The sequence below is a fragment of the Somniosus microcephalus genome, chromosome 27, assembly GCF_052327205.1.
Source record: "Somniosus microcephalus isolate GS21.2 chromosome 27, FLI_Smic_1.0, whole genome shotgun sequence".
In the NCBI taxonomy this organism is placed as follows: Eukaryota; Metazoa; Chordata; class Chondrichthyes; order Squaliformes; family Somniosidae; genus Somniosus; species Somniosus microcephalus.
The window spans coordinates 22807094-22832711 of record NC_141013.1 but is presented as its reverse complement, the minus strand read 5'-3'; the positions used below and the strand labels follow the sequence as shown (position 1 = coordinate 22832711).

The following is a 25618-nucleotide window of genomic DNA, read 5'->3' as shown; positions in this document are numbered from 1 at the left end:
CTGGGTTCAATCCTAAATCCTTGCAGGGTTAGGTGATCTCTGATGGATCAGCAGTAGGGTGCTACAAGTGACCTTAGTGCTCCTCAGTTAGGGAGGAAAAAAAATTGGCTGGGGATCCAAACCACGATTCTTATCCAGCTATTCTTGCTCAAAGTGTAGCTATGTGGAACATCTGGTTCAGACTTGGCTTTGTGATGCCCCCATAGTTGCCTAGACTACAGTCATCACAGAGGGTTACACACAATTAAAGGGTATTTGGGCAGGTACTGGAGGCTGCCTAGCACTAGTGGAATCATTGTTGCAAGCAGTCTATGTCTTCAGAAGGAATGAAAGGAGAGAAATGTGGTAGAAATTTTTTTTTTTTTTTTTTAAATATAAAGTGTTCACAAAATCACTAGAACTTCTGTTACATTAGCATACTGCAAAGTTAGTTGGCAACCAACTCAAATTAATATGCAAGACACTTTTTTTCTGGTAATCTTATGTCCACCTCTTCCATATTCTATGAATGTAATTATAGAAGCTACGAGTATCACTGCTCAATCAACCCATCAGGAGAAACTAGCTACACACGAGGAAAGGAACCCTGCCAGTTTTACTGCTCAATCAAAGCTTAAACTACTACACCAAGATTCTAGCAGTGAGAGACAAACGAGTGGCATGAGCAGACTTCCAAGATAATTACATGCATTGGACTTGTTTGTTTATGTGCCAGAAGGAAACTACTTTTCAACCAAAATGAAGCAATGTTGATAGATCATCTTAATGAAGATAGCTAGCATTACTGCTCATCTTAGTAGGGCAGGAATACCAGATACATGTGTCGGTCATGGCTGCCTACTTGTTGAGTCAAATTGAGTCGAGCCCAATATTAACTGGGTCACCACAAACCTATAAATTTGACAATTGATTTTACCAGAAACATTAGATTTGGCACCAGCGTTCTGGGTTAGGGAAGAGAGAACAAAAAGCCCAGTTCTCCTGCTCCTGCTCATTATCCAGTGAACCCTGCTGGAAGACGGTGAGAACATTTGGTGACTTCCATGCATAATTTAATAGCCTTCTGACCATCATCTAGGCTTATACACAAATAATGGTCACTTGGGCGAGGTATCTGAGGGTATGTAGTGCCTAGTATTGGTGCGCAACATTTTCCAGGAAGGAAGGACCGGGAAAGAGAAGAAAAATTATTTTTAAAAACTAAGATCTTTGTTAAATCTATCCCAACCTAGATCATGCATGGTATACAAAACAAACTGGGTTTACTTCAGATATAGTTGTACTGCTGTAAAGGAGCCATTAGTAACAAAACTGTTCAACTCATTGCCTCATTCCAAGTCTTTTGACAGAGACCCCCACAGGCTTTAGAATAAAACCAAAAGACTTATTTTTTATTGCAGCGAGGGAGATTGGGGGGGGGGGGGGGCATTAAACTTCAGTACATAAGTATCAAGAGCAAACAGAGCTTCAAATCCTTACCTTTTGCACTGGTCCTCGGTTGACTCTGCTTCTCTGAGCTGCAGCTTGGCAGACTTGTCCGGCAGAAACAGGTCTTTCACTACATTCAGACACTGCATTCACCACATTGGCTGGTTGGAAGGGTGCAGTGTATGGTGTAGGAAAAGGAGAATAAAAGCCCACCATTGGTGTGCACGGTGCTGGCATGAGCTGGTAGTAAGCATAATCTGTAGAAACAGGAGGCTGTGGGGTTGGTAATATGGGATAGGCAAGGTATGGCCCTGTTGAGTTTGGATTTGCTTGCTGCCATCGAATATCCCCGTTATATAGAGGCAACTGCCTGTAATAAGATAAAGAAAAAATAGTAAATTTATCAAATTTTAAAAACGATTACATAGGACATACAGCACAGAAACAGGCCATTCGGCTCAACCACTCCATGCTGGTGTTTATGCTCCACTCAAGCCTCTTCCCGTCTTTCCTCATCTAAATCTATCAGCACAACCCTCTATTCCCTTCTCCCTCATATGCTTGTCCAGCCTCCCCTTAAATGCGTCTATACTATTCGCTTCAACCACTCCTGTGGTGGCGAGTTCCACATTCTCACCACTCTTTGGGTAAAGACGTTTCTTCTGAATTCCCTATTGGATTTCTTGGTGACTATCTTATATTGATGGACTTTAGTTATGCTCTTCCCCACAAGTGGAAACATTCTCTCTGCATCCACTCTATCAAAACCTTTCAGAATTTTAAAGGCCTCTATTAGGTTACCCCTCAGCCTTCTCTTTTCAAGAGAAAAGAGGCTCAGCCGGTTCATGCTTTCCCGATAGATATACTATACATACATAAGCTGCAGCATATCTGGTCAGACTCTTTTTCAATACTACTCGATCTCCCACGGCACTGTTGCAGTGAGTTGGAAGGTATGCAGTTTTCTATCGAGGCCATTAGGCAGAGACATCAATCATCCCTCCTGGCCCCAGCAGAACCCACATTTCATTCTTGCAAGGTTTCTCTCCTCTGCCTTATTCTTTTCCCTTCCCCAAAAACAGGGTGCCTTCACTTTCAGCTTGTCTACATGTTTTCTTTACACTCCCCATAAAGGTAAAATGGTCAATTGCTGCACTTCATCGGTCAGGCCCACATGCTGCATGAACTGAACACGTTGTTGCACATGTTGGTAATGCCAGTCAAATATTTGAGTGACTCCAATTTTGCTCATCTCCACCAATTCTTTGCTACGCTAACTGCTCCATCACTTGTTGCTGTTCTTCCAGGATCAACTCACACTTAGTGTGCTAGCCAGACGTGATAGCCATTTTCAGATGTTCCTCTGCCACCAAGGTTGCTGCACTGACCAGCACTGCAGGAACCTCCACAAGATTCATGATCCTACCAGTAATCTATAGCCTGTTTCCCTTCATTCAGTAATAAATGCAACACCCAAGTGCCTCCTTCCTCCACAGCAGCATGCATATATTTGGACAGTATTTGACCATAATTACTTGGTGACTATATTAGCACAGCCAGTGTGAGACATGGGGGAGAAAAATTCAGTTGTTTGCGCCTCCCGTTAGCACCTTAAGGGGCACAAAGCAACTAGCGCCCGGGCGCGGCAATGTTTGCGCCGCTCGTGAAATTAACTAGACATTTTGCGGTGGCGCTAAACATTACCGCCATGATCTCCTGCGCCGGCAGATCGTGATGTCAGTCGAGTGCGCAACGCCCCATTAGCGCCCCAGACCGGATATTGAATGGCGCCCCCTGCCTTACCGCCTGCCGCTAGCAACGACAGGTTGAAGGGAGCGTTTTGCAGTCAGAAAGGGACAAGGGGAGCGCTATTTAAAGGCGACCACTTCCTGCCATTTTTTGTCGGTGACATTTTTGCACCACACATTCTGAGAGACTCTTCTGGAGAGATTCAACGCTGTGTGAAGGAGTTTTGAGTACTGAGCAGCACTTTGCAGGTTTATTTTGATTTGCCCTTCCTTGCTTCGCCAGCGCTCTGAGGTAGCGCCTCGCTCCTCGGCCTTTGCGCCTTAAGACAGGTGTGAAGCGCCTGATTTAGCGCTCCAATCACCTCCGGGGGCGATAAAAGCCAAGTTTGCTGTCGGAGGCGATAATTAGCACCAGGCGCTAATCTTTGCGCACGGCCGATAATGGCGCCCCAAACAGGGCGATACAGAATTTTTCCACATTGGATTGCCGATAAGGCTCCAGGGAATTGGTGCCACACTGTTCCCTGGCAACAGCCTCTTCTGGTGTCAGGCGCGTCACCTCCTGGTCTGTCACATTTATATCTGTGTTTCAGGCAGGGATGTTGGAAATGACCATTTTCCCATCAGTATTTTTTTTCACACCAAAGATGCCACTAAAATTAAGGTACAACAAAAATAATCTCTTAAAACTAAAGTGGCTAACAGGTTGAAGTAAAGATTAATCGGTTTCCATAAAAACATAAGGGCGTCACGGTTGCTGATACAACATGGCAAAAATCAAAAATCAAGAGTACAGGTGCAGTCGAGGTTTAAAAATAATGCACGATGAATACACTGGGGTACACTTTTGTTTGTCATAAGTCTACTGCGAAGAGCAAGTAGCGCTCTGCCTACCCGTTGGCGCCAAGCTGGTACAGTGAGTACGACCATTAAATATTTATGTATATCCAATGGTTGTATTTAAAATATCAACAAATCATTTGCCAATTTTTTTTTTTTTTTTTTAAAGTGTACATTTAAAACAGTTTAAAAGCAAACTACAAACAAAAGATAAGGGATACATTTAAGAACAATAATGTTGGTCATGAAAGGCCAGGCCAACAAGCCACCTCTTATATTACCCTATTGTAATTTGTTATTTTACACAGCCAATGGAACCACAGCTGCGTGGTGGCTCCTGGGAATTGTAGCCTCAGTGGGGAATGCCCATCAGAACAATGCATCTACTGGATCTACGGGCTGCTGTCAGGTCTCTGAATGTCAGGAGTCAAATCATGGCTTGCGCAGGTGTTGCAGCCACAGCCTTGTGACAATTCCTGGGATTGTGACACTTCATCTTTGCTCAACCCTGCCTTAGCTTCAAACAGACTGGTGCGCTTCTCTTTGCTCACAAAAACAGAAAGCGGGCAGGTACTAGTATTTTCTGATGTTTTACCTTTTGGGAGGATCAGTGGTGAAAAAGTGATTTATGATCAGAGTGTGATCTTGTACTTAGATTCACGCAAACACATCCTTTCAGCTAGCTTCGACTATAACAGTCTCTTACTGGAGCCTATGCATTCCAGCTGTTATCCAAGGTTTATCACAAGGTTTACTGTATGATGTACCACAATTAACTGAAATAGGAATATTGCTGAAAAATGGACTTTAAAACTTGAGCATATGGTTAACAGCTCTTGCTAAAATTATGCACAGGTAGACATGTTGGCTCTTGTACCTCTACTCACCTATTAGCTTGATTTTCTTGTACAAAGGGGTAACAGGTTATCAAGTAGCTAGGAATAGGAGGAGCTTCGACACCACTACCATTTCCATCATTAGGAAGAGCCATAGGAACAAGTGTCTCCGTACCCTTCTTCTGGGGTATAAATGGCTCGACCTCTGCTGAAAGTTGGATATCCTGAATAAAATGATGAGGAAGCCCATTACTCTTAAAATAAATCAGCAGCAAAAATTTCACAAAAAGATACATACACAAATTGAGTTTATTCCACAAAAATGCAGGCTTGAAGATCCCACGCTCTCATAGCAGCCTTCAGATCAAGGTCAACAGTGGGAAGAAAACACAAAGGGTGGTATTCAACCTATATTCTATATAGGCACGTTAACTATACCAATCCACAAGATTAGTATGGCTTAAAAAAACTTTTGAAAATTGTGTATTCATTCATAGTTAATATAATTAAGGGTTGTGCTTAATATTGCTCAAGGAAAATGCAACATTAGAATACAGTTTTGCAAAAAAGAAAAGTTTTGTACACCAAATAATCCAAGTTATTTCATTGCTGTCTCAGATCCGATTTCCATTCCCATAAGTTAAGTGAACATGCAAGCAATAAATCATCCTGGCTCACTTGCAGCTTAAGAGTAGAAATAAACTGTAGGTCATATTCCATTAATCGATTTCTGATTTTTAAAATAAACAGATAGGCATCTTACATGTACAGAAATCCATCACCACACTGAAAAATCTCTGAATCAAGCTACTAAGATATCTACTCATACAGAATTTCTATTTGCTCAATAAAAAGCACATACATTCTCTTCATAGGAACACACCACACTTAACCAGCTCAAGAGAGCTTAGGGGCTCCAAGTGGGTGCAGGAGTGCCACCATGTACAAAGTACTGGCCTCCAGTGATGCATCTACCCTTCAAAGTGCCATAAGCAAGCCAGACTGACTGGTCAATTATCAACAGGGCCCTGGCGTACTCTAGACCTGCTTGATTCACTTACCAGATTACCAAGCCTGCCATGGAAGTTTGACTTAATTCTGAATTTCCATCTCATTTCAACCCCCAAAAAATCCTGCTTCTCTTCTTCCCCTCTGCTCCCCCAGATGATGGTCACTAGTTGGTTAAGACAACCAAAAAGCATGGTTTGAAGCATCGCTATATGGACAGCAGGTACCAGGAGTACCTCAAGTGACATAGCGAGCAGTACAACTGACCAGAAAGTATGAGTGCATGCTCCTGACCACAGCATGAACACAAATCATACTTCATGTAATGGTACCATCATTTGGAGATGCAGAGCTTTAGCAGCAGCTACTTGCCTCTCTGAAACTTCTCATGGTAGGTAGCGAGTACTGAATATATGAGCACATGTTCTAATCTGGTAACATCTTCCAGCACTAGTTATCCCAAGCTTTCAGCATAGTGGAAGGACATAGGTAAGAGACTTTGTGCTGTGCCATTACCTGGATGCGCTAGATGTCGAAGTCCGATAGTGCATACCACCAACTGCTTAATCCAGGCTCGTGAGGCTGAATCCCCCTCCAAGGTAGCGATAAGCCAGAGCCCTTCCTCCCCCCAGTGCCTGCCCTGTTACTACAAATCCACCACAAATTGTTTAGACCTCACATCCAGTTCCTTTCCCAAATGGTCCTATTGAGATCAAAAGCTCACCCTACAAGGAATGATGTGTCCAATTTCTGTAAAGACATCTTCAGGATCATTCCAACACAGCCTAGAGAGAGCTGCTGGGCCTCTCCTAACAGACTGGAAAAGGCACACTGGGGACATTAACTAAAACAGCTGTCACTTTTCACTTCCAAATGTAAAATAGATATTACCTTTTACATCTTTGAATTCAAAGTTTAATTTTTGAGCAGTAAGCAACAGCATCAATATAAAACCATTGATATATTGAACTTAATATCTTAAGAAGTTTTATTCACTTGCATAATTATATAGTACTTAAAATAGTTTTTTTTAAAGTCTTTAGCTATTCCAGTTAAGTGTGGGTGTGAAATACTGCACAGTGCAAGTCTATTCTGAGACCAAAGCTCCTTTGTGATAAAATTGACACTATAGAAATTTTAGTTCCAGCATAATTTGGTCCCCATTATGTCACCAGACGTTCCAGTTCAGCTGAAAAACGATGACTTACAACAATTAGCTTTCCTCTACAGTGGAGATCTCAATTTCAGTTGTTCAGTATGGCAAGGCAGGTGGAGAGGGACAAAAAAGATGCTTTAAGTGCCAGAGACAATTCTGACTTGGTAGGTCAGAGCATATGGTGTCGTATCTGTCTGGTCACCCTCTGTTGGTGCTTCTTTCCTCCTTTTTGAACTTCTCCCTCTTTCCTTTCAGGAGCAGAAGATGGGTAGCGTGGTGTGGTTGCCACATTCTCACCCACCCCTATTCACTCCTCCTTCGTTCCACCCTTATTGCCTTCCCTACACTTTACCCTTGCACATCCTCTGATTTTTGAATCCTCCCCTCTACCTCCTCCATTCATTCTTCACCCGCTCAGCCCCAATCACCATCCCTCCACTGTCCCCTACTCCCACCCCCATTGGCCTCAATCCTATTTCCTCTTTTGGTTGAAGCCTCTATTCTCCCTTCAAATCAGGCTGACGCCCTCATCGCCTCCTCTCTCCTCCATCTTTCGGATGAGACGTTAAACAGAGGCATCGTCTGGCCTCTCAGGTGGACGTAAAAGATCCCATGGCACTATTTCGAAGAGCAGGGGAGTTAGCCACGGTGTCCTGGCCAATATTTATCCCTCAATCAACATCACTAAAACAGATTATCTGGTCATTATCACACTGCTGTCTGCAGGAGCTTGCTGTGCGCAAATTGGCTGCCGCGTTTCCTACATAACAGTGACTACACTTCAAAAGTACTTCATTGGCTGTACATCCTGAGGCCATGAAAGGCGCTATATAAATGCAAGTCTTTCTTTCTGGCCTTGTATTTGCGCCTCTGCCTGACCCCCAACCTCCCATCAGCCAGAACCCCTACACCACCAGTAGGCTGGTCCTCTATGTCTCCCTCTTTGCCTGACTTTCACATCACTACTATCCCCTCCCCTCCATTAGGCTGAGTGCAAAGGCAGTTTAAAACATTAAAATTATAGTCCTGCAACTAGAACATAGTGTAACGAGTGCCTTCAAAAAATTGCTAGTTTCCAAGCTGCTGTTGGGAAACGGACGATAAAACTGTTGAATCAAACAAAAATGAGAGGCACACAGATGGGACTGCATGTGGTACAGATATAGCGGCCCGATTGACAGGTGCGTCAGCAGCTACAAAGAGGAAGCCAGGTGACCTCATGCCTGATGGACGGGTGGGTCGGCCGCTGCAATGGGAAAGCTGGGCAGCAGCTAGGCGATGGGTGACTGGGCAGGAAGTAGGCACCAAGTCTAATGATCAGGGCAGGCAGCCCGAGTCCCAAGCTTTGTGACAGGAATGGACAGGGCAGTGAAGGGAGCTGGAAGAAAGTAAAATTTAAATAAACTTTAAAAAAGTCACAATATAAATAAACCTTGCCTGGTGGCAAATCAAAAGTTTAATAAATGTGAAAGAAAAACGCTGCAATGCTACCGAGAACAATGGGGATTGGAGGAGCAGCAGCATATTGCACTGGAAGGACTGAAAGGTTAACATAATGGCAAGTGTACATACTCTATAGCTAAAATGCCCAAGCATGACCAAATTGTGAAACAGGAAATAGGTGACAAACTGTAAGTATGTGTTAGCTGCAAGACGTAATATATAGATAGAGGCTTATAAACTGCAACCGTTTGTACTTCACAACATAGTTTTTTTTGTGGTGGTTTTGAAACCCCAAATTATTTACTTTGGTTACTAGGTAAATCTAAACATGGTGGAAAAGCTCAAAAGATGTACATTTCTGTCCCGTTTACCATAAAGTTCATTAAGCACCCAGTGCCCAAACAATCTGCTAAACTCAAAATATACACCACTGTTTTCAGTAGTTACCCAAATAGATTTCTAAAATCAACTGATCGATAATATAAATTCATGTTAAGTACTAAAATACTAATATTTGAAAAACAGACCGAGTAACTAACAAATTTTCTTCAAGTCTTGCGCACTCTTAAATCGCAAAACGAAATTCCGCCTCTTAAGCTTCCAACCATAACATGCACAACCTCGTCAACCCACACACTGCATAGCCACTTAATTTCAATATCCAAAACAATGGTTAAATACCTAGTTTCAAAACACACACACACTTTACTAGACAGTAAAACAGAACCACAGTTGTAATCTTTCCATATTAAAGTGTTTTTTGATTTATGACTACACAAAAAACCTGGAAAATGTCAATACTGTGTAGGAACAAAAGGAAATATTGGGACAAACTTAGCAGGCTACATATATAGTTTTGTATTTAAACTGAACAAGATAGCAACAATTACAACGGAAGTATAGCACTGGACAAAAAGGAACATTTAAAGCCTAGTGCATGTGGCCATACATCTCCCCAAACTGATCAAAAGAGATGGTTATCAACTCTAACTTGGGCAATAGAAATTTTCTGCTGAACTTCGAACTTCTGCCGTCATTTTCAATTTTTTTTCTATCCAGAATTGCATAACTGCCCAATCCTAAAAGATGAAACAAATTAAACCCAACTGACTTTCATTCATTTACTTTCTAGTACCCAGCAGAAATGTTCTTCCATATTTGCACAAGCTGTGGAAAACACTGAGGAGCTGCCCAATGAAATCTTCTATGTGAAGGTGGAACCGAGTGGTACAGTGGATAAGACAGTGGGCTTTTACCCGAGTTTTATGTTCAAATATGGACTGATGGAACAAAAACCTCTGCCTGCTGCCTGTTAAGATTCCTAGGGCTAGATTTTCAGTTGATAGCGCCAGCAGTTAGCGCCTTAAGAGAAGTGATTTTCGGGCGCTATGCGTGTAGCGCCCGTGCGCAGCGCAGTTTGCGTCCCGCCCCAAATTAAGTTGCCCGTTAGCGCCGGCGCAAAGTTTAGCGCCCGCCCGGATGCGCGCGCAGAAAATGACGTCACATCCTCGTGCAACGCCCTTTGTGCGCCCCGATTCCAAACTTCAGTCGGACCGCCCCATTGTGTGGCTGGCGGCCGGAGCGTTTGGAAAAAGGAACGCAACACAACCAGCGCGGGCCCCGGGGGGCGCAAATTAAAGGGGACGTGCTCTCCAGTATAAAGGCCAGCCTTTTTTCAGAAAACACTCTTGTGCAACGCATTTCTGGAGACACAACAAGGAGGATAGCTAACTGGTTTCAAGCAGCAAGAGCTCAGGTATTTTTGGACTCAGGCCAGAGCGCTGCAAGTGGCCTTTTGGAAATTTGAGTGTTTGCCAGGATTTGATGGGGGTTGCATGGGGTGCCAACGCGGAGCTGCAGCTCCATGTCCGTAGGGCTCGCAGACGCATTGTGAGAGGGGCAGCCCTGGCTAGAGGCAGAGGGGGCTACAGGCGTCGGCCACGTAGGCCTTACCCAGTCAGGCTATACCGCCAGCAGCGCTCCTACCTAAACATGAGTGCCGCGCGATGTGTTAAAAGGCTCCGATTCCGAAAGGAGGTGATTGCAGAGATCTGCGGCCAAAGCTCAGGTGCAGGACGTCTCTGTCGGTGGAAGTGAAGGTGACGGTGGCATTGAACTTCTATGCCACCGGCTCCTTCCAATACGCTGCTGGGGACATAGCAAACATCTCCCAGTACGGCGCGCATCGCTGCATCCGCCAGGTGACCGAAGCACTGTTCAGAAGGAGAAGCCAATTCATCTCCTTCCCCATGGCCCTGGAGAGCCAGCATCAGCGCGCATTGGGATTTTCCAGACTCGGGGAATTCCCCTTGGTGCAGGGCGCCATTGACTGTACGCATGTGGCTTTGCGGGCCCCTCTGGAGCATGGCGAGCAGTATCGCAACAGGAAGGGCTACCATTCTCTGAATGTGCAGCTGGTCTGTGACCACAAGCAGCGCATCATGGCAATCAATGCCAGCTTCCCAGGCAGCAGCCACGATGCCTTTATCCTGCGGCAGAGTACTGTGCATGACATGTTCCAGGCACAGCCTCCCCCAAGAGGATGGCTACTCAGGGACAAAGGCTATCCTTTGTGCACCTGGCTCATGACCCCGCTCCGCGCGCCCAGGACCGCTGCTGAAGAGGCCTACAACGAGAGCCATCAAACCACCCGCAACATCATCGAGCTAACTATTGGGGTCCTCAAGCAGCGGTTCCGCTGCCTTGATCGCTCCGGAGGAGCTCTCCAGTATTCGCCGGACCGGGTCTCCCAATTTGTGGTGGTTTGCTGCATGCTACACAACCTGGCTATCCGCAGGACTCAGGCACTGCCACCTGACGTTGGACCAGCACCTCAGGAGGAGGAGCATGAGGAGGAGGAGGAGCAGGAGTACATTCCCAGGAGGGAGCGACCAGGGCCAAGGGCCGCACGACGCCACCTTATTACACGGTACTTCTAAGCCCCCCGTCAGGGAATGGCCAGGGGCCATGAGGGAAGATGAATGCAGGCGCTCCGCAAGCCCTCAGCCGGCGAAGCCGACAAACACTAAGAAGAACAACCATGGAGACTGCATGAATAAAGATAATTTTTTATTACACAAAAATGAAAAGCCCTTCCCACATGAATCCCCAAAAACAATAAACGGGCCCCACAAAAAGCCCAACAAACGACTCACTCCCACAAACTGGGGAGGAGTCACTCCACCTTTCTTCAAACCGGGCCTCAACGTCGGCCTAACGCAAAAAATAAGCCCTCCAACAACACAACCATGGGCAAAATAAAGATGGCCACCGCCATATAAAAGGAAAGCTGGCCACACCCTCTACTGAGTGGCCCGCGAGGGCGAGACCTTGCCCAGCCTTTTGCCTCCCCTGCCCGGCCTGCTGCTCCTTCGCAAGCTCTGCCCAGTGGCTGCTGCGAGGCTGGGGGGAAGGTGCCTGAGGCTCAGATGCCCTTCCGCCAGATGCCGCTGGGGGGCGGCCTACACGGCGTTTGGGCCTCGAGGGGCCGTCTGCTGAGTGGCGCACCTGAGCCTGGCCACCATCAGCTGCAGCCGCTTGCCCTTGACGCCCCAGTGGGGGAATGGCGGCGACGGATGGCGCAATGTGGGCCAGCTGGCGTCTGGGATGCGCTGGCTGGTGCTGTGGCTCGGTGGCACTCGGCCGGGCCCGCACTGCAGGATCCGCAACAATCAGCCGAGGGGCGGCTTGCTGGGATGGTCCAGCGCGGCGGCTGCCCTGGCGATGCCTGCCTGAGACAGTGCGTGTGGCAGCAGTGAGTGCCCCTGTTGTCCTGGTGTGTGCGCGCATCACATCCGCCAGGGTCTTGACGGCATCAGTCAGCATGCGGCCAGTTGCTGCCCCGAACTCGCGCACACTGGTCGCCAGCGACTCGATGGCCTCAGGCATGCGCCCCACCACACTCATGAGCTCCGTGTGGCGCCGGTCCGAATCCTCGGCCATCTTATCCAGCTTCCACACCTCCTCCGAGGTGAAGGTGTCCGGACTGGAGTCGCTACTCTCCCGCTGGGGAGGAGGGGGCCGAACTAAGGGACCCTTGCCACGTTGGTGGCGGCGGGTGTGCCGATCAGCAGCACTCCCCTCTGATCCTTCCCCCCTTTGGGGGGGAAGGCCGCGGGCCACGCGCACGGCTCCTGGGTGGCTGGACGCCACTGGTCCCAGAAGCTGCATTGCCCTGCGACAGTTCCTCCAGGCACTCGTCCAGTGAGGAGGTGTCAAGCATTTCCTCCTCTCCTGCGGGACGTGACTGTTCCCCCGATGGTCCGGCTTGCTCCTCCTCCTCCTCCTGCTCGGAGGTGCTGTCACTGGCAGCTTCAGGGTCCTGGTCGTCACCAGCTGAAAGCAGGAATGCACAAGAGTAGCTTCAGAGTGAGGAGACGGCGTCAGCGAGGGAGTTAGGACTGGTGGCATTCAGCGCATTGGTGGGACAGTGGCAAAGGAGGTAGCTCGGATGGGCCAGTGCGACGCGAGAGGGCCAAAAGGCGAGGTCCTTACCATTGCCGGGCAGTGGAGGGTCGGATACTCCGCACGCTGTGGGGACGATCACACGCGCTCCTCCAGCCGAGTGAGCTTCTGCAGCTTGGCGCGGCCACCCCTGGCACGGGCCTGGCGATTAAAGGCTACTTTAGCCTGCAAGAGAAAGGACGGGCTGTAAGTGCGCAGTGTAGCCCTGATGTAGTGTGCACAGCCTCCCATGGTGGAATAGCTTGGCCAGAGTGAAGCCCTGATGTAGTGTGCACAGCCTCCCATGGTGGAATAGCTTGGCCAAAGTGTAGAGTGCCGAATGGCCATTTGATGCTCATGACTGTGCCAATGCTGCTGGCTGAGGGCTGGCCAATAGGACTTTCAGCTCCCTTTGCCCATCATGTCAGGTGTACATGCAAGAATGAGGAGGAGACTGGAAAGGCTACTCACCTTGACAATCCTGGTCAGGTCGTTGTATTTTTTACGACATTGTTTGTGGGTCCTGGGGGCATCGCCGGTGAACGTCACCCTCTGGGCGATCTGCTTCCAGGCTTTGGTGTAGTCGTGGTGGGTTGGATTCCTCCCACTCTCTGGGAACAAGATCTTGCGCCTCACCTCCAGAGCTGTGACCATTATGTCCAGATCACCCTCTGAGAAGCGCAGGGCACGATGACGGGCCTTCTCTGGCGTTGCCATGACTCCCTGGGGCTGAGCAGCAGTGTTGAGGCCTCTTTGCAAGGCTGCAGTGTGCAGGGCGTGGCAGCAGACCAATTCGTCCCTTCCCCCTTTAAGAGCTGGTCGGCGCCACGGGGTCTGCTGTCAGTCCAAAAATGACCGCACCCGCGCTGTGCCCCGCCTGGGCGCTATCCCTCTGGACCGCCAGCTTAGCGCCTAAAGATAGTAGTGGAACGCCTCTTTTAGCGCTCCACCAACCTCTTAGGGCGAAGCCACTGAATTCCCGGCAACGGGGCGCTACTTTGGGGCGGGCGCTAACTTCGGGCGGGCGCTAAGGTTAGCGCCCCAAAACTGCCTATACTGAAAATCTAGCCCCTAGTGCCTAAAGCACTAAACTGTCGATAATTTGGCACTGATTGGCAATCTCACTCACAGAATGGCTGGTGCGGCTTGGGAAAAAAAAAAAAAAATCACACTGACATAGTAAGGGGCACTCATCGGCATTTGAGGCTGAGGCACACATTGTTGATGCAGAGTGAAGTAAGGTGCGCGGTATCTGACCTGGACGCCTGAAATGTTCAATTTCCCAGCACCAACAACATTTTTTAAATGTTCCATGGGGACCAGGTTTGGTAACAATTAATTTAAAAGATAATGATGTTATGTCACAATTAGATTGATGGCTTCGTCAGTAAAATATGGATGCTAATAAAACTGATTCTATAAAAGTACAAATTGGGATGTAGCTAGTTCCCAACTTGGAGAAGAGTCATTAATTGAGTTTAATTCTGTGTGGTAATAGAAATCTGATGTTGAGAATATAGTACAAATGGGCTCAGGTTACAATTTAAGATTGGTTTCCATAATATAATTACAATTGTATCACCTGTAATTTAATATTTATAGGTCCAATACTGAGCTATGCATGGTCTGAACTTGGTTACTTATTCAGCTTAAAAAAAGATATACTTGGCTGAACATTTAATTTTACAAAACTGTCCAAGCAGTCGGTGCTCTTAAAAAGGCTTCAAGTCATGACTGTCAAGGCAAACATGACACTACACCATAGTAATTTACAGCAAAGTAGGTGGCAATTTGGCCCATTCCATCTGTGCTGGGTCTTTGCGACAGCAATCCAAAGCTAATCCCCCCTCCCCATAGCCACGTATCTTCCTCTGCTTCAAATGCTTATCTACTTTCCCCTTAAAAGATGCATTCATCTCTGCCTCAACTGTTCCCTGTGGCACAGCATTCAATGCTCTGACAACTCAATGCATAAAAGACATTTCTCCTAAACCTCCTCTCCTCGCAACCTTTTTTAAAAAATTAATAAAGTTGCACCACCGACTTCGCAACCAGACAAAAAACAGTAATTCTCTATTCAATCTATCAAAACCTTTCATAATTTTAAAAACTGTTATGTTCCTCTTGGCCTTCTGTGTTTGTGTAAATAGTCCCAATACACAATGCCTTTCTGCGTCTATAGCTTTTCATTCCTATATAGTGATAAGGTATTACTCAAAAATATTTATTTATAGAAACAGAGTAAGAAATGCGATTATCTGCTATAAGCGGCTATATTTGCAAGCAAGACAGCAGAAATTTATCAAGACTGACTCAGATAATGTTTTTAACAAGGAGACAAATAAAGACAAGATCCCAATCAAGAAGCACATTGCAGATTGCGTAGGTTACATTTTCAGTACATCTCTAAATAAACAGCAAGTTTACTTTAACGTTACTGAATTAACAAACGCGTTAACAAGTTTGACATTAGGATCCTACCGGCTGGGATATTGAACACCCAACTGAAATTTAGCAAAATCCACAGAATGGCAAATGCATAGGGTGCTTTTTGTCTTTTTTTTTTAAGTTGCATGGGGGAAAGCAAGTTCAAAGGTAGCTTTGTGGTTATATTGGTCTAGCAAACCAGAGACTGCAATTTCAAATCCCACAAGTTATGAAACAGAGTTCAATAAAGCAGTAATTTGTGGGCTAGCACTAAAAAAAGACAAAAGCTACCAGATTGTTGTAAAAACCCAACTGGAAGGGAAACTCCATCCTTGCAACATCTGGCCTAAACATGACTTCAGTCCCACAATACAAGAAACTCTCGATTTACCGGCACCTAAATAACCGGAAATCTCTGTTAACCGGCAAAATTCAGGAGTAGGTTCAGGTAAGTTTTACTTCATATTAGTGGCCGTTCCTGGATCTGTGGCTGTGTAACAGGGGTTCCTGCACTTGTTGCCATGCAACAGGGACGCCTGGAGCTGTGGCCGTGTACAGGGCTCTCGTACCTTTTACTATACCTCTCTGTAATCCGGACTTTTTGATAAACCGGCACCACGCCGGTCCTGGATAAAAGAGTTTCCTGTACGTGGTTGATTCTTAATGCCCTCTGAAATGGCCTCGTAAGCCTCTCGAGGACTGCAGAGGTTCAAGGAGAAGACCCACCAGCTTCTTAGGGAAACCAATGATAGGTTATAAATGCAGTCTTGCCAGTGTTGCCTACTTCCCGAGAACAAAGTTAAAAAGCTGATTACAAGTGTAAGATGATGAAAGAATCTCTTGGATGTTCTAGCGGAACAACTACAATCAATTCTTGTTGCATCGCTGCATCATCTGTAACAAAAGGGCATTCAAGGGAAACATCAAATGGTGGGCAGCAGCTGCCAAAGAGTGGGGGGATCAATGATGGATTACAGAAAGAAAACAGATCGCCAAACATCATCTTTATGGGGATTATTTAATTATGGGCTGAAAGACACAAGACTTAGGGAAATTATTTTGTAGAAATGTGCAACTTCCATATGGGTTAGCCATGCACTATGCAAAATGGAACCCAGGACAACTTAACAGTGTAGTCCATCAGCCGTTCAACTTGGGCCATCACCAAAGTGCTGCTTAACAATCCGCTCTAACCATTTTTAATCTTACCTACTCCCTGCAGAACTGGAATTGATCCAATTCCCTTCTGAATATATTTCACATCGGTATTTACTACATTAAATAGCAATCTACTACATAAATGGACGATTCCGTGGAGAACATCAGTGTATTACAATTTCTAAGGAATATTACATTTTCACAAATGTACTTTTTTCCCCCCCAATTTTCCATTCTCTTTTTAATTCAAGAAATAAATAGGCTTGTATTTGAAAAATAGTGTGTGTTCCTGACCAACCGGACTGAAATCTTACCGATCTGGGATTTTAAAAAAAAGATATTGGTCCGGAATTTCCGTCAGCGGCAAAGCGACAGCGCTCACCAAGAAAGCTGCCCACAAAGATCTAGCAATCTCTGTGGCGTCAAGTTCAGCTGCCCTGACCTTTGAATCTGGTGCCAAATCAAGCGAATCCTAAGCGCCTAGCAACAGTGATGTCATCAAGCTGGCTAAACAGTCAATCACATTGAAGAATTCTCACAGACAGCAAACCAGGAAGTAAATTGCACAGATTCTAATTAACTTTTTATAAATTTTACAGAGAGCGAAATAAAGATTAGGATATACACATATGATTAAGGTAGAAGTTGAAATATCAAAAGTTTTTTAAAAATTTTAAACTTGTAACTATTAATCATATTAATGGAAAATTTTACTATTCCACAAATAAAATGAGTTTTTCAGGGCCAGAATTGTTGTTCAGCAGTCAATACGCCATTAAAAACCCAGTTACACCTCTTCCAACAGGGCTTAAAGTTTTTGGGGCTTTTTAACAGCGATATTCCATCGCAAAGTTTTCGGCCTTGTGTGATTTCAACTGATTGCCGGCTCTGCGGAGTTCCACAGCACAACCTGTGGTGGAGTAGGGAATGACTGATTGCCACTTCAGGATTCCCGCGTTTATCTCAAGTTGCTGTCAATTTCAGAGGGGTAATGATAGCGAACACTGACAGTTCCATCGTCATTACCACCGCAAAATCCGGGCCATTACCGTCAGTTTAAAGTTTTATAGAAGTGGCAACATTTGGTGATTGACAACTGGTGTACAGTTCTATAGGAACCATCACAACCAATAATACTGCAATCTTGAGAACAGAAAATGCAGAAAAATTACAAGTCTACCACATAATGGTTCTACTACTGCTGCACAGTGCAGAATGTACTCTCTATAATTAAGCTAAAATGTTTGACACTACCATTACAGCAGAAATTTACAATGATTTCATAAAATATGGGTGTTTGAGGCGTAGGTAACTTAGTACATTTCAAGTGGAAGAATCCTACAGTTCAGGAAGCCACTACATTAGAGCCAGAAGTTCTGCAGCAAAAGTTTACAATGAACAGCCATCAAGTACAGATTGTTACAGCAAAAACTTCAAATTGACAAGTTACATTACAATATTACACATAGAACAAAAAATAAGTTTTAAATAAAAATGATTTCCTGCAGTCAAGCTATCATTGCAGCACAGTTTTTATTTTACAAAAATACAACTGAATACATCAGGGCGATTAACGTGACAGCACATGCTATGAACGAATTATATACTTCCCAGCTAATGTGAAATACACAAACGGTGATCTTTCATTAGCTACAAATGCAGCCAAATTCTTATTGTATTTTTTCCACACACGTCTATTGCTTAGTAAATAGTAAACCGAATACAAGGAAAGAGATCAGTGGCATAGTCTAGGGGAACTAAATCATCCTTTACCTGTAATTTACAAAACAATCCTTCCAGCTTCCTATTATCAAGTTGGCTAATTCACTATATATTAGCACATGTTGGCACACTGGATTACTAGTTTCTGTAAATAAAACAAAACAAAACATTAGTGTTTTCTGATACTGTAGTTTTGCCCTGTTACAAAGTAATCTGTAATTTAAAGTTTCTTCAAAACTGCACTCATTGTTTTTAGTACTGGTTTCCCTGATACACCAATAACCTTGCTTTGGAATCCTGTCAATTATGAATATTCGTATCACACATATCTCTTGGAAAATGTTTTACATTTCATGGAGATGTCACATGTAAGAATGGGGCAATGTAAACTGCACCAAAATCCACACCTTAATTTCGTTTCCAATTTGAAGTTAGCATTGCTAGCTCAACTTACTGTATATTTTATTCTATTAACCATAGATTTTCAAACTGGAATCACAAACTCTAGAGAATCAATGAGGGAATCTCAGGTGATTCCCAAGCCAGTCAGATTTCTGTCTTGAGAAATGTGCATTTTCTTTTGTGTCGATTGACTTTCTAGAATGTTATTTCTATTGCAGTATCCTAAAACATTTTCTGCAACGCTGGCATAGTTTTCCTTTGGGTAGCTGACATTGTCTATTAGAAATTAGGATAGAGGTCCTGAAGTGAATCAATATTTGCAGGGAGTCCTCCACAAAGAAAAGTTTGAAAGTCACTGGCATAAACAATGAAGAACTGAATGCTGGACACTTTGTAGCCCTCAAGTATTCACACGGACTTTATTAACTTCAGAATAAGAGCAGAGGAGCTTTCCCGGTCCAGGTCAACATCATTAAAAACAAATTAACTGATTATTTTTTTAATTGATGCTTGTGGGATCAAGCTGTATGAAAATTTGCTGCCCTATCTGCCTTACCCGGGTGGGGGTCTGGGAAATAGCGTGGACCCATTCATTTTCTCTTCCCGAGTCAGCCTTAGCTCAGTGGTAGCACTCTCGCTACTGAGTCACAAGATCATGGGTTCAAACCCTAACAGAGATTTGAACCCATAATCTAGGTTGACACTCCAGTGCAGTGCTGAGGGAGTGCTACACACTCTCAGGTGCTGTAATTCAGATGAGACATTAAACCGAGGCCCCATCTGCCCTTTCAGGTGGACATAAAAGATCCCATGGCACTCTGCGAAGAGGAGCGGGGGAGTTTGCCTGGTATCTTGGTCAATATGTATCTCAGCCAACACAACTGAAACAGAATATCTGGTTATTTTTCTCATTGCTGTTTGTGCAACCTTGCTGTGCGCAAAGCGGTTGTCGCATTTCTCTACATTACAACAGTGACTACACTTCAATGGCTATAAAACGCTTTGGGACATCCTGATGTCACAAAAAGGAGCTATACAAATGCAAGTTCTTTTCATTCTTCATTCAGTGATCGACAATCCATGTTCTGCTTGTATGTTCTGTTTTAATTTCATGTCTGTTACATCTTCTGCTTTTCCCCCCTCTTTATTTCTCATGCTTTTGTGTACATGGACCTTGTGTACATGTCTTTTCACTCACCCTGTTTACTATGAGCACATTCTACAGGTCTGTATTATATTTTATTTTATATAACCTGTTTCTATTCAGCAGTTTGCAGATTATTTAACATTAACTCACTCGGTGAAGGGTGTATCTGTTGCTGCTTCTCACCCCCTCTTTCCTCTCTTTTTTCCCAACCTGCTTAAAATACCAGTTTATCTCTGAGCACTCAGTCTTGATAAAGAGTACATACCTGAACCATCATAACTGGTCTTTTCCCTTTATAAATGCTGATTGATCATTGTATTTTCAACATTTTCTGTTTTTATTTCAGATTTGCAGCTTTTTGTTTTTATTTTACTGGTAAGAGCATACTGTAATAAATAAACAATGGTATACACTCAAGAACCCATTCACAACTTCAATTATCCCATTATACCATGGATAAGATAATTTTAGTCACCTTTTATATCATGACTCAAAACAAAGAACATCAATATGAAATAGAAACAGAAAATGTTGTCATTGCACAGATTAGTCAGCATATAAATTCAAATACAGGAAACTTTCGATTTACCGGCACCTAAATAACCGGAAATCTCAGTTAACCGGCAAAATTCAGGAGTAGGTTCAGGTAAGTTGTACTTCATATTGTACTTGCCTTCCTCAATCTGTTGCTGTGCAAGGGTGTGGCTGCAGCTGTTGCTAAGCTACAGAGACGCTTGGAACTTGTGGCCACTGTTCTGAACCTGTTGCTAAGCAACAGGGTTTGTTGCTTTATACGGAGCTCTCAGCTCTCCGTATCTTTTACTATAGCTCTCGGTTATCCGGAATTTTTGATGAACCGGCACCACGTCGGTCCCGTATAAAAAAAAAAGTTTCCTGTACAAGTTAATGTTTCAGGTGAGGCTGTTCGGAAATGGCATGGAGAGAGTGGGAAAACCCCTGAAAGGACAGGCCAATACAAAAATGGAGGAACAGCAACAGGTAGGGGTCAAAGACTGAGCCATGCCAACAGCTATTACACTGATGCAGCTTGATTCGGAGTTAGAAAGTTAGGGGTTCATGCCCTTATTCCAGATCTTGAGCTCACAATCTAGGTTGAAACAGTACAGCGCTGAAACCTTTGTACACTGGGACTGCTGCATTCTCAAAGGTTCTGCACTTCAAATGAGGCATTAAATGGAGGTCCTATCAGCCTGGTCTGGTAGTTCAAAAGGACATGGCCCGGAATTTGCGGTCAGTGGTGAAGCAAAGGCGTTCATCACTGGCCCCGAAGTAAGCTTCACACAAACATCCGCGATCTGTGTCGAGAAGTTTGGGCTTTCTGACGCATAATTCAAATCAATGGAGTATAGTGAGAATCCCATCGTGCGAGCTGCTGTGACATCAACACGCTGTCTAAGCAACCAGTCAAAACACAGAATTCTCAGACAGCAAACCAGAAGTCGGCAAGCTCTTAAAAATGTTAGAGAGCAAAACAAAGATGGGGCTCTTGGATGGCAAAAAGGCAAACCTGAAATAAAGATGAACAAACTTTCTAAAAAAAAAATGTTTTATTTAAAAGTTAAAAGTTTCTTTAAATTTTTTTTTATATATAAATTGAAATGGATAAATTTGACACTGCTCAAAATTAAAATTAGTTTTTCAGGGCCATAACCTTTGTTTAGCAGTCAATATGCTGTTAAAACCCCGGTTACACCCAATCCCTTTGGGTCTAACTTTTAATGGGGTATTCAACTACGTAACTACCGCAGAAAAGAAGTTTATCATCAGTTTCCATGAGTTGAGAGATTTCACCGATTGTCCGTTCTGCGGCCGGGGCACAGCGCAGCCTGTGGAGGAGCAGTGAATGACAGACCGCAACTTCAGGATTTCCGCATTAGGCTGCGCATGTGCTAAATGCTGAAGTTGCAGTCAGCTTCAAAAGCAAAATAACGGCAAACACTGCCAGTTCGCCGTCATCAGGACAGCAAATTCCAGGCTATTGTGTGAGAAACACTTTGGGGTACGTCAAAGTGGCTTAATAAGGCACTATATAAATGCAAGTTCCATCTTTTTAATGGCTTTAATACCATGTAGAACTTGCAAAATGTGTAGAGGTTACTCCTGTTTTGAAGGATGGAAGAGAGTGTAGGGAAGGACAGAGAACCTACTAAAATCTACTATCCAACAATCTATTCAAGATGTTCTAACTTAAAAAAACTTTGCATAACATGGTTTTTAGGTCAACAACAGAAACCTCAATCTTTCAGCAATAATTAAAACTAATGAGAACCCCATTAACATCTGGATAACTGGCCATCAGCATGCATGCACAGGAAGTAGGTAATTTTAAAAAATTCAATTAAAGAGCATCACTAAGAGAAGCTTACTGAGATTCATGCTCACTCAGGTGGCAGGTGTGCCACCAACTGAGCCACTTGTAGCAAAGGTAGTATCAGGCTCGAAAGGTGAAATATCTTCAAGCGAAGAACATTTTAAATTATTAGTGAAATTAAAAGAAAATTGGTATGATGTCTCAATTTAACAATGCTAATTTTAAAACACAATTTGTAATACTTTACATATTCGCCATTTTTACTAGAAAATTTCAGAGTAACCTTTTGTAAGCTACTGGTGAAAGAAAAACATACATTTTTAATTTTGTAACAAAGCAAATTTGTGAAATGTCCTATTCAATGCTTCTTTGTAGATTTTTATAGTCACAAAAACAACAGATACTTGAACAACTAGAAGGAACTTCAAACAATGTGAAACTGTGAGCACAGCTTAACCTGTTTAAAATATTTTTGCATATTACAGTGCTCATTGTGTTTTATGTACCTCTTGGACCTAATTGCTCGAGACATATCAAGGGGTATGGGGAGAGAGCAGGAATATGGTATTGAGATAGAGGATCAGCCATGATCATATTGAATGGCGGAGCAGGTTCTTATTTTTCTATGTTTCTAATGTGTCGGTAATGTTCAGCATCTTTTACTTTAAAATTAACATGAGCTAACAAAAGTATCTTGCTCAAACAAGGTCAAGAGGGAAGGAAAGCAACTTTTCCATCAGTTTCTGCCAAGCTTATCAGGAGCTGTACAATAGCAGACAAAGATTGATACTTTCACTACAGTGAAAACCATTTCACCAGAAGATATTTGAAGTATCTTTCACACTTACAAAAATTAAAACATCAAAATATTTAACTAATATTTTCTACCACATTTACAATACAGAACGTATGTTCTACTGCAATCTAATGAATGCGGCATTCAGCCCACTAGTGAGTAGGATCTACACAACTCTGTTGGCCATGTGTTACTTTGCTATTTCTCACTCCCCACCATGGAATAAATTCCATGTTTAATGGAATACCACTTGCCTCCCACATGCTGCAAGTTCAGAAAATTTCAAACTCTTGGATTCTTTAGAATAAATTAATCTCCATCAGCGTTTAAGGATCAAATGCGATCCCCACAAAAGGCTGAACCAAAAATGGTGGAAGACATTTAAAATAAGTTTCTGTTCATCTTTAGAAGGCAAGAACTAAAATTTCAATTATTGTGTAATCAAAGATCTAGTTTTAAAACTAAAGAAATAGGTAACAAACAGTACAGATACAACATACTTGAATGAAAACACTTGGACATTATGTTCAGTCATCAAAATTCATGTACAAAACATAAAATTCTAATACGTTAAAAAAAAAACATACATAAAATATTGCAACCTTACATACCAACTGCTGAAACCATTTCAGCAGGAGTCACTATTACCTGTATATGCTGAACTTTATAGAAGATTCTCAAGCATTCGTTTTACAGCACCAGTTTTGATGCCAAAACAACAAACTTAAAAGGCGTCATTGTACTGGAAGATTTTAAAACACTGAAGTCATTTGCAGATGCACAGAACAACAAAAAATATATAAAAAGAAAATGAACACAATTGGTGAAGACAGGCCTGTTCATTCCATGAAAATTCCTTTAAGTAATGTTTATTAATGGGCATATTGTTAAAGAAAGGCATGCTTGTGCCACACTGAAATGGTCATTGTAGGACCTATGGGGATGGCGGGACAAATCAGATACAGGGGCACAAGAGTGCAATGATGGACCAAGCACCATCATAAAACAACAGTGCGTTTGGTTCTCAGCAACTGCGAGAACAAAGCAGGAAGAAATGCTGCACCAGCAGCGGGTGGGTGACGCAATGTTGAGCCTTGCTTACTTAACATAATGTAAAGGAATTTACTCAAGGGTGTAGGTGGTCAAATTGGTCGGTTGCCAAGGTACAATAACACTCTGTTCATTACAAAAGCCACAGCAAAGCATGTAGTTGAATTCCCATTGCCTATGCATGGCAACATGAATATGATCTGTGGAATCATAGAAATTTATGGCACAGGAGGCCATTCGGCCCATCGTGTCTGTGCTGGCTGAAAAGGAGCTCTCCAGCCTAATCCCACTTTCCAGCTCTTGGTCCGTAGCCCTGTGGGTTACGGCACTTCAAGTGCATATCCAAGTACTTTTTAAATGTGATGAAGGTTTCTGTCTCTCCCACCCTTTCAGGCAGTGAGTTCCAGACCGCCACCACCCTCTGGGTGAAAAAAGTCCTCAACTCCCCTCTAATCCTTCTACCAATTGCTTTAAATCTATGCCCCCTGGTTATTGACCTCTCTAAGGGAAATAGGTCCTTCCTATCCACGCCCCTCAGTTTTATACACTAGCTGTATGCTCTCTCCACCAATAAAACATCCATCCAATAAGAACCGTGCACATATCAAAACCATTTCACTGTTACTTTAGGTCATAAATAAAATATATTAGCAGAGGTATTTGAACTGTGAAACTTTTACGTTTTCTAAGAGCTTTGCTGTAACAAACTTAACTACTTTGCCGCTTTAAATAAAAGTTCAGAATAAATCCTAAAGATGCTCAAATGAGTCATGCAGGCCCCAAGAATAGCAGAGTTGGTGTGGTGACCAACTGAGAAAGGTCCTCAACATTAGCAAAGATATTTGAACTATGAAACTTTCACGTTTTCTAGCCTTAATAAACAACTTAGTTGTAACACATGAACAAACTTTATGGCTGTAAATAAAAGTTCCAAATAAATTATGAAGATGCTCAGAAGTGAGGCATGCAAGACAGAAAGTGGTTAACTTTACAGATGTGTGGATGAAATGGCTTGACCGTAGTCCTGAATTCTTTCAACCTGCTGATACAATGCCACTGCCCTGCCCAAACTTTAGGTTCCTCGACCTCCTGCTCGGGTGTCCATTATTGCCCTCAGCCCTCTTTCTGTATGATATGAGAGCTACAGAAATGAAAGTTGCTGTATTATTTACATTTATAGCTTAAATGTACATGTCAAAATTAAGCATATTGTATAGATGTGATGTACATTAAAGTCAGCTGTACATAATTTTAAAATTAGCAGTCAAGTGGCAATTTCTATTGGCAGGCATACAAATTACATTAGATTAAAACCCTGTGGATTTCACTTACATCCATACTTTATGATAACGGTTGTGTTAACCTTGAACTTGGCAAGGAAACAGCGATTTCTAATATTTGTACATTGAGACACTGCCGGTGGGGTCATTACACACGGTTGCAAAAAGTCACCACTTTTAATTCTTTCATAAGCAAGTCAGATTGTGTGTTACAGTAAAAGTGAAACCTTAATCTTTAACAGAAAACAAAACATCTTTGCACAAGACCCACAGTAGTAAGTTGAAATCGAGACCTTTACATTGATGTACACAACAGAAACAGGAGATGTGTTAGGGGCACCACAGTTACTTGTAAAATCTCAATAAAGAATGCAGGTTTGATTTCCCAGTGCTCGATCTGTG

At 43.5% G+C, this 25618-nt stretch overlaps 1 protein-coding gene across 3 annotated transcripts in view; it reads right to left on the bottom strand.

Moving 5' to 3' along the window:
* The window catches only part of secisbp2l (SECIS binding protein 2-like), a 78743-nt gene that overhangs the window by 36927 nt on the left and 16198 nt on the right, over nt 1–25618 (bottom strand). For 2 of the 3 annotated variants that reach the window (XM_085968685.1, XM_085968686.1), the window contains exons 2-3: nt 4904–5076; nt 1480–1798 (exon numbers count right to left, since the gene is read on the bottom strand). In XM_085968685.1, the coding sequence (XP_085824811.1) occupies nt 1480–1798; nt 4904–5076 (492 nt within the window). Of the gene's footprint in view, nt 1–1479; nt 1799–4903; nt 5077–18260; nt 18355–25618 lie in introns of all 3 variants that reach the window. The other variant, XM_085968687.1, reaches the window with a different exon arrangement.